At 48.4% G+C, this 10,250-nt stretch overlaps 1 protein-coding gene across 1 annotated transcript in view; it reads right to left on the reverse strand.

Annotated features, from left to right (window-relative positions):
* Nucleotides 1-3,923: 3,923 nt before the first annotated feature.
* Nucleotides 3,924-10,250, reverse strand: part of LOC103212923 (alpha-soluble NSF attachment protein-like) — a gene marked incomplete at its 3' end in the record, with an annotated part of 29,672 nt that continues 23,345 nt past the window's right edge. The window contains exons 2-4 of the mRNA XM_007958844.1: nucleotides 4,938-4,992; nucleotides 4,759-4,844; nucleotides 3,924-4,028 (exon numbers count right to left, since the gene is read on the reverse strand). Of these exons, the coding sequence (XP_007957035.1) occupies nucleotides 3,924-4,028; nucleotides 4,759-4,844; nucleotides 4,938-4,992 (246 nt within the window). The remainder of the gene's footprint in view (nucleotides 4,029-4,758; nucleotides 4,845-4,937; nucleotides 4,993-10,250) is intronic.

Here is a 10,250-nt window from a genome sequence, read left to right on the forward strand (position 1 = left end):
CTTACCTAAACTAACACAGACTGAGGTACAAAATTTGAATAGACCCAAAACAAAATCAGAAATTGAAGCATTTATAACAACACTATCAACAGAAAAAGTCCTGGCCCAGATGGCTTCACTGATGAATTCTACCAAACATTAAGACAAGAGCTGATAGCAATTGTATGCCAATTATTCCAGAGCATAGAAAAGGATGGCCTACTCCCAAATTTATACTATGTAGCAAACAGAACCCTGATACCCAAACCAAGCACAGACACCACTAGAAAGACAATTATATATAAATACCCCTTATGAGTACAGGTGCAAAAATTCTCAACAATACCCTAGCCAATAGACCCCAACAACAACAACAACAACAAAATACATCATAACCAAGTGAGATTCATACCACAGAGGCAAGCATGGTTCCACATCATAAATACAATCAAGGTAATCCACACATAAGTAAAACAATAGAAAAGAACCACATGATCATATCAAATGACACAGAAAAGGCATTGGACAAAATCCAACTTCCATTCCTGATGAAAATGCTAAACAAAATAGGAAGAGAAGGAAAATTCCTCCATATAATTAAGAGCATATAGATCAAGCCAATGGCCAACATTATTCTCAACAAGGAGAGACTGAAAGCATCTGCCTTATGTCAGGGTTCCAGACAAGCACTACTAAAGAAGAATGCTAGAGGCCTCAAATTCCCCAGATCTCAAAATAAGTACTGGTATTTGACTGCTAACCAGAAGGCTGGCAGTTCAAACCCACCAGTCACTCCTCGGAAGGAAGGTTGGGCAATCTACTTCTGTAATGATACCACCTTGGAAACCCAAGGAGGGGTCGCTATGAGTTGGGTCCGACTCAATGGCAAACAGCAACAACGACAGACACATAAGCCAGTGGAACAGAATTGAGAACCCAGAAATAATTGCATCCATGTATGTACAGCTGATCTTTGACAACGGGCCAAAAAAGTCATTACATGGGGAAGAGATAGTCTCTTTAATCACAGACACTGGCAAAACTCAATATGTATTTGCATACAAATGAAACAGGACCCATATCTCATACCTTATACAAAAATGAACTCCAGTTGAATCAAAGACCGGAACATAAAATCAAAAACAATAAAGACCATTAAAGAAAAAATGGGGACAAACTTGAGGGCCCTATGGCAGAGCATAAACACATTATCAAATATAACTAAAAATGCACAAACACCAGAAGACAAAATAGATGACTGGGAATGCCTGAAAATTACACACCGATCCATCATTTAAAGATTTCACCAAAAGAAACCACAGACCAGGAAAAAAAAATTGGCAAGGAAAAGTATCAGACAAGGTGCTCAGGTCTAAAATTTATAGAAAACCTCAACAACTCAAGAGCAATAACACAAATAATCCGATTCACCAAAGAAGAATTCAAGTAGCTAACAAACACATAAACAAATGCTCACGCAAATCAAACAGCAATGGGATATCATCTCACCCCAGCACTAGCAGGAAAGTTCAAAATATCAGAAAATAATAAATGCTGGTGTGGGGGTGGAGAGATCGGAACCCTCATACGCTGCTGGCGGGACTACAGAATGGTGCAACCACGGTGGAAAACGGTATGACATGTCCTTAAAAAGTTGGAAATAGAAATGTCATTTGATCCTGCAGTCCCCTACAAGGTATCTACCTTGATAAATAAGGGGTGTGACACAAACAGATATATGCACATCCACATTCATCACCGCACTATTCACAATAGCAAAAAGATAGAAACAAGGGAGGAATGGATCAACTAAATATGATACAGACACACTTTGTGGAATACTATGCAACATTGAAGAACAATGATCAATCTGTGAAACATCTCATAACATGGATGAATTCAGAGGCTACTATGCTGAATAAAGTTAGTCAATCACAAAAGTATAAATAATGTATGATACCACTATTGTAAAAAGTCAGGAAAACGTTTAAAGTAATATTCTTTAAAGGTTATCGGAGGTAGATGGGGAAGGGAGGGTAAAGCACTAACTAGACAGAAAAACCAAAATCACTGCCATTGAGTCAATTCCTACTCACAGAAACCTCCATTGGGTTTCCAAGGCTATAAATCTTTACAGAAACAGACTGCCTCATCTTTTTCCCACAGAGCAGCTGGTGACATTGAACCACTGATCTTTTGGTAATAGCCAAATGACTGAACCACTATACCACCAAATCATCAATAAATGACTTCATACCTGTAAATAAAACTAAACAGTGGATCATGCAGACTCAGTAAATCACAATCTCTAGAACTGAAGCCCAAGATTCCCCATAGTACTTTCAATAAGTACTATGGAGTGACCCTTGGATATCCTTAAGAGACACTGGAGCAGTGGAAAAAATCAAGACTCAGAAGTCTGGTGGTGCCTGCACTTGGTGTAGAAGGAGGTTAGAAGAGAATGTTAGAATCTTTGAAGAGGGTGGGAACTACGGCAGGGTGGTACTCAAGATCTGTAAAACACTGCTATGTTGAAGTTTGTAGACTGACTCTTCAGCCTAATTGTTTTCATGTACAGCATCTCCCCACACTGACATTTGCTCTTGCCTCCACACCTCTGAGACAGTCTGTCCTCTTGTAAAGCATATCCCAGTCCTATGCATCTCTGCTGACTGCTAACCAAAAGGCTGGCGGTTCAAACCACCAACCACTCCTTGGAAGGAAGGTTGGACAATCTACTTCCGTAGTGATGCTGTCTTGGAAACCCAAGAAGGGGTTGCTATGAGTCCCAGGTCTGACTCCACGGCACATAACAACAACAACATGCATCTTTGTGATCCAGACCTAAGCACCAAGCTGTCATCACTGGGAGGCTATCAAACCTTCCTGTGTGGTCCTACATCCTATGGGAAGAGCACTCAACCAGGAAACCAGGGATCAAGCAAATGGCAGAGTACTCAGATACCTCCTAACGTCCCTCTTTCAACAAATACCTGAGAAAACAAAGGAATAGAATACAGATGACAATTTTGGAACCCTGAGTATCAAAGGCAAAGCTGAAAACATGGATCCAGCACCAAACGGAAGAAGAGATTGCACACAGTGGACACAGATGACTGGTGCATGGCCAACTGAACCTGCACAGCCCAGCCTTAAGGAAACAAAGAAAACACTCCCAGTGGAAGCTAACTGGAACTTTCGCAGTCAACACCACGAGAGGCAATGGGGTAGAAATGCTGAGCAAACTATTTCCAAAAAAATTAGACATGGAAAATCCAATAGAAAACAGTTCTGCACTGACAAACATAGGATCACTACAGATGCAGCAAAAAGCAAAGTTAAACTCACTGCCATTGAGTCGATTCTGACTCATAGTGACCCCCATTGGGTTTCTGAGGCAGTAGATCTTTATGGAAGTAGATTGCCCAGCCTTCCATCCACTAATTCTTTCCCCTTGGCCATGCCCTCTTCCCTAGCACTACTGCCTCCACGGACAAGAAGCCCTGCAAACCAGTGGGCTATGCGGCTGTGGCTGTAATGCGGTTGGGGGTGGAAAGCTCTGTTTGCTAGCAGGGAACCCTGACCAGGGCCTCTCACCTCGGCCTGTGTCTCCAATTGTAAGCTGGGGTGATACCATGCCTACTTCATGGGGTGCAGTAAGGATCCAGAACACACACCTCCAGAGAGAAGTGGCTAGCTCTGAGGCTGGCACCAGCCAGCCAGGAGCTGAAAACTCAAATGCCCTGGTGTCAGGCAGGTGACAGGAGAGCAAAAACGTGCCACATGAGAATGTACATTTCCCAACCAAACACTGACAGGAAGTCATGAGAGACAACCCCTCTGCGAAGGGCCCAGGTGACGTGGCCTGTGTCCATGTGGCCCAGGGCCACAGATGTGGCATCCCTGGGAGACCATGGCTGGCATCAGGGGAAGGCTGAGCTCACTTTGGCATTGAGCATGTCGATGCAGAAGTGGCAGAGGGCGGCCTTGAAGAAGTAGTCCTTGGCACTGTACTTGCGGAGGGGGCTGTCCATGGCATTGGTCCCCACCTGTGGCCACGTGGAAGTTACACCGTGAGCTCGGGGTGGGCAACCAAGGGGCAGGATCGTCTGCCAGGCACTTGGGGGCCTGCTAGGGGCAGGCCCACGCCCAGGGGAGACCCATTTGCCTAGGGCCTTGGGACCTTGCTCTGGGAAGTCAGAACTGGCAAGTCTGTGACTGAGAGCGGAGAGACGGAGGGCAAGGCAAGACAAGGCTGTGCTGCACAGGCTGATGCCAGGTGTCTGTCGGCTGTCTGTGGCATCTGAGCGTGGGTGAAGGCGGCTGCTGTCAGGGCCTCAGGAAGCTGGCACTTCAGTGGGCAGGGAGGCAGCAGTAGTGGGAACACATGAGGCGGTGCCCAACCCCTCTCCTCCAAGGCCAGCTGCCAGGGCAGCCTGGTCCTGCCCAATGACCCCCACACAGCAAGGGGAGCCTGGGCACCCATGTGATACTCCCTCCTCCCTGCAGACAAAGGACCCTGCTCCCCATCCCTGCCCACAGCCACTGTGGGCCTTGGCCATCCTTCCTCTGGCCCCAACTCTAGTTCCTGTCTGTCTGCCCCACTAGAGACTGCCCAGGAAGCATTTGTGACATGGGCAAGAGAGATGCTGCATGTGCATGCACAAGCATGTGTGTGTGCCTCCTGGGGTGGTGGGTTGAGGTGGCGTACAGCCAGGCTGAGTACAAGGTGATGGTGAGGGGGCCGATAGGGAGGTATGGACATGGGGAGGGCCCGACCTGCTCGTGGATGTCCACAGCCTTCTGGTACTGCTCCAGCTGTGCGGCATAGCCGGCCACCTTCAGCAGACCCTTGCTGGCTGAGCAAGGAAGGGAGGAGAGAGGGTGGGTGGTGGCAGGCCCCTTGGCCTCCGAGAACTCAGGGCAGATGAGACATGGAAGCCACTGGCCTGGTTACCTGTTGGACTCCTCACCTTTGTAGTAGTCTGTGGACTGTTCATAGTGGACAATGGCCTGGGGAGACATGGGGGTGTGGGCTTGGGGACAGGGGGCCTCTAGTACAGGTCTGGACACACCAGGCCCTTGGTCCAAATGCACCCTGCACCCCAATACCAGTGGGGAAGCCCTACGGCTCCAAGAAAGCAGACAAAGTTGAGACGCACACAGGGTACTGACCCAAGGCCTCCCCTCCTGACCATGGCAATCCTCCCAAGGGGAGCCTCGAACCAGAGTTCTGAGCCCCCACCAGACAGCACTGTAGGCGAGCAGTGGGGATGGCGAGCAAAGAGAGTGGGTGAGGGAAGAAAGGGGCAATTCAATTAAACACACCACCTGCCGACAGACACCAGGCGTGTCCCAGCAGCCACACCTCCCAGGAGGCCCTCCTTCAGGTTATTGCTGTGGGTGCCAGATGCCCAGACATGGCACTCATGTCCTTGATGTGCCTGTCCCCACTGCAGTGAGAGCACACAGAAGGAAAGGCTGGGCAACTTGCATTAGGCACCCTTCAGAGTCCTCAGGAGCTCCGCTGCCCAGTACAGCTAACAGGCGAGGCCTGGCATCAACAACTCAGTGCTCGGCTATCAGCTGCAAGGTTAGTGGTTCAAACCCACACAGGCACCTCAGAAGACAAGCCTTGTGATCTGCTTTCAAAAGGTCACAGCAGGAAAACCCTGTGGAGCAGTTCCACTGTCACAAGGGTCATCATCAGTCAGAAACAACAACAACACACAACAAGGATGGCTAACAGGAGTCAGGGAGGCTCACAGGCACCGCCACTCCCTCCGCACTGAGGCCACGGATCTATGCCCTGGCCTGAGGGGTCAGGCTGTTATTTTCTCCATTGTACTGTGTACGCATGTGAGAGCTGGACAACGAATAAGGAAGACTGATGTGTTTGAGTTGTGGTGTTGGTGAAATATACTGAAAATACCATGGACTGCCAGAAAAATGAACAGATCTGTCCTGGAAGAAGTGCAGCCAGAATGCTTCTTAGAAGCAAGAATAGCCAGACATTGTCTCTCCTTCTTTGGTCATTTTGTCAGAAGGGACCATTCCCTGGAGAAGGATATCATTCTTGGTAAAGTGGAGGGTCAATGAAGAAGGGCATGCCCCTCAACGAGATGGACTGACACAGTGGCTGCAGCAATGGGCTCAAGTATGGCAAGGATTGTGAGGCTGTTGCAGGACTGGGCAGTGTTTTGTTCTGTTGTACACGGGGTCACTACGAGTCGGAGATGACTCAATGGCACCTAACAATAACAACGACAATAACACTGAGGAGGAAGCAGATAAGGAGAGGTCAAGTGGCTTCCCAGGCCACACAGTCAGTTGGAGCTGTGACACAAAGCCGAGTGAAGCAACTCATGGCCAGGTGAAGTGCCCGGGCTCTGGAGTCACAGCCCAGCTTCTGAATCCTGGGCCTCTCACTCAGTAGGTGTGACACCTTGGGCGAGGGGCTCAGCCGAGCCTCAGTTTCCAAATCTATTAAACGTGGTAGTAATGGTACCTCTTCTCATAGGATTGCCGTCATAATTCAATAAGTGATGAGGGCCTGGAGCTCAGCAAAGTGTGCAGAAATGGCAGGTGGATTTAATATGATCATTATAATTTTAATCTCTCCTCCAGAAAGCTGCCTTGTATCTGGCCCTCCCTCCAAGCAGGTCATGTGCCATCAAGTCGATTCCACTCAGAGTGACCCTAAGGTGCTCTGGTGGTGCAACAGTTAAACACTTGGCTGCTAACCAAAAGGTCAGCAGTTTGAACTCAGCCAGCAGCTGCTCAGTAGAAAGACCTGGGGATGTGTTTCCATCAAGAAGACAGCCTAGGAAACCCTATGGGGCAGCTCTACACCATCACATGGGGTCACTATGAGTAGGAATCAGCTCACCGGCCCCCAACAAGAAGAACCACCCTCCAAGACTTCTTGGTGGGGCTCCCTATAAGAGAAACCAAGAACATTACTGCTTGAAATTGCTCCCTGCCACTCTCTTCCCAGCCTAGAACTCAGACTCTGAAAGAAGCCAGGTGACAGTTTCAGTGACATCTTAGATCTTGATTTAGGGACAGAGCCATCAAAGAGCTTCAACTTGCACACCAATGCACGAGGCTCTGGAGTCAATAATCCATTTACCTCCCGGCTTCACAGCCTGTCTCCAATCCCATGACCAAGGTGTAAACCCACCCAGTGGACATCAAACGACCACCATGCAGCCAGCCAGAGATGGCAGCAGATGGCATGAAAAGAGAGGGAACGCTAGGCAGCCCTCCTGGCTGGGCCTTCAGGACTGGGAGCCAAGGGCAAAGAGAAGCAGGAGTGAGGCAGCTCTCTAGCTGAGGCACGTGGCCTATCACCTACTGCTCCGGTTTTTGGCCATTTTGAACATTGTTTGCGGCTCTGGTATTGACTTCACATGCTTCCTCTATCTCAGATGAACCTCTGCAGGGAGAAAAGAACAAAAGCTAAGGAGACCATCCAGTCTGTCAGAGAGTAAGCATCCTGCCCCATGGGCAGCAGAGGGTCCTCACTCCAACCCCACGACTTCCCTCCAGAACCCAGCTATGGTCTGGCCTCTTCTCTGCTCAAACAAAAACAAGTCAGTGCAAACCCTCACCCCCCACCCAGAGTACAAAACCCACTACCGTCAAGTGGATTACAACTCCAACTCACAGTGCCCCTAGGGGACAGAGTAGAACTGCCCCACAGAGTTTCCAAGGCTGTAATCTTTACTAATCAAAAAACCAAACCAAACGCACCGCCATCAAGTCAATCCCAATTCATAGAGACCCTCATCAGGTTTCTGAGGCTGTAATCTTTACAGAAGTAGATTGCCCCATCTTTTTTCTGCAAAGCAGCTGGTGGGTTTGAACTCCTGACCTGGTTAGAAGCCAAATATCTTATCCACTACACCACCAGAGCTCCTTAATCTTTACTAAACAAAGCCCAAACCAAACCCACTGCCGTGGAGTCTATTCCAACTCACAGCGCCCCTAGAGGACAGAGTAAAACTGCCCCACAGGGTTTCCAAGGCTGACAATCTTCACTGAGGCAAAGCCCAAACCACACCCACCGCCCTGGAGTTGATTCTGACTCACAGCGCCCCTAGAGGACAGAGTAGAACTGCCCCACAGGGTTTCCAAGGCTGTCATCTCTATAGAATCAGACAGCCACATCTTCCTTCCACAGAGCGGTTAATGGGTTCAAACTGTCAACCTTTTAGTTAGCAGCCAAGTGCTTAAATACTATGCCACCAGGGCAGGGGCAGATTATTCAATAAGCAAGCTAAAGCACAGGCTTCCTTGTGTTTACTTAGTAATCGGTAGTGAACCATTTCACATTTTTTCATCACATCAAAGATTCTGCTTCTACAATGTGGAACAAAACTCAAAATCATTAAAAAAAAAAAAGGGTGTGTGTAGGGGACTAGGGATCAGGTTTGCAGGTCCAACAGAGCCTGATGGAACCACTGAGGCTATGGCCCCTAGCTTCCCTCCAGGTCTGTAACTGAATCCTTTCCTGTAGCTTCCAGCCAAAAAAAAAAAAAACAAAACAGGCATATGAGCTGAACATTTACATTAGGTACGTATACTTCTTACAGAGATCAATCATGGGAGAATAGAAGGGTTTTATATGCACAAGGAGACAGCTCAGGGGGCAGGAGTGCATGAGAGGGAAGGACACAGGGGAGAGGTAACTATGGGGAGGAAGTGGGAGGGGAGCTGTTGCTTTGTGGTAAATTGTAGTCAATGTCATGAGACAAAGTGTATGTGAGCTGCTAGTATGGAAAGTGAATTTTCTCTGTCAACTTTCACCCAAATCATAATAAAAAAGAAAAAAAGATACTGTTTCTAGGTATGGCTGGCATCTGTTTTTCTCCAACCCTATTGCACCTTCCTACAGAATCAAAGCCTCTTTTCAAATTTAAAATTCCTGACAGCGATGGAGGACCCAGAAAGACTAAGCATGAGTGTATGGGTGCTTACTTAACTAATCTGCAGTGAACAGTAAACTGTTTGCTACAGATTAGTAAGTAAGCACATGTAAACTTGTGCTTACCTTGCTTCCTGGGTCCTCCACCCCTACGCCAGGATTTCTGCTCCGTGCAAAGGTGATGAGCAGGTGGGCTGGCTGCCGGAGGCCCTCAGCAGGGAGGACCAGGGTGGAAAAGCTGGGCCCACACTGCGTTCCTCCTGACCCCTCACCATGTCCTGCTCTGCAGCTTCTGCCACTTCCTGCCAGGACTGCTAGGGGGCTCTTACAGACTGAGCTGTGCCCCTGAAAAGATCTGTTCAAGTCCTCACCCCTGGTACCTGTGAAGAGAACCTTGTTTGGAAACAGCACAGGGTCAAAATGAAGTTGTTGTTGTTGTTATATGTCATTGAGTCGGCCTCAACTCATACAGACCCCTCCTTGGGTTGTCGAGGCAGTATCACTACTGAAGTAGATCGCCCAGTCTTTCTTCTGAGGAGTGGCTGGTGGGTTTGATCTGCCAGCCTTCTGGTTAGCAGTCAAGTGCCTTATGCACTATGCTACCATAGCTCCTCATAATGAAGTAGGGGGTCCTAATGCCATCTGAGTAGTATCATAATAAAAACAGAAGACACAGACACAGAGGAGAAGGCCACGTGAAGACACAGGCAGAGACTGGAGTGATGTAACCACAAGCCAGGGAACCCCTGGAGCCACCAGAAGGTACAAGAGACAAGGGAGGACCATCCCCTAGAGTCTTCAGTGACAACAAGGTCTTGCTAACACCTTAATTTCAGACTTCTAGCCTCCAAAGAAGTCCCTGGATGGCACGGCACAAATGATTATGCATTCAATGACTAGCCAAAAGGTTGGCTGACTGAATCCACTCCGCTGTGCAAGGAAGAAAGGGCTGGCTATCTGCTTCTGTGAGGGCTGCTGCTGTCTTTAGTGCTGTCGAGTCAATCTGATTCACAGTGATCCCATGTGCGCAGAGCAGAGTTTTCCAGGCCATGACCTTTTGGAAGCAGATCGCCAGGCCTGTCTCCTGAGGCACCTCTGGAGGGGTTTGAACCGCCAATCTTTCATCTGGGAGCCAACTGTTTAACCATATGCGCCACCCAGGGACTCCGTGAAATTATCCAGGAGAGACAAGTGTGCAGAGATGAAATTCTTGAGTGTTTACCGGGGCAGGTGCACAGGAGTGAGGGGGCATGGAGGACTCATTGCTTAGCAGTTTCTGCCAAGGATGACATGGAAACTTGGAACTGGATAATGACGATGGTTGAACAGCAGGAATACAATG

This window comes from Orycteropus afer, unplaced genomic scaffold (assembly GCF_000298275.1).
Source record: "Orycteropus afer afer isolate SDZICR_OR568_19922 unplaced genomic scaffold, OryAfe1.0 scaffold01161, whole genome shotgun sequence".
NCBI lineage: Eukaryota > Metazoa > Chordata > Mammalia > Tubulidentata > Orycteropodidae > Orycteropus > Orycteropus afer.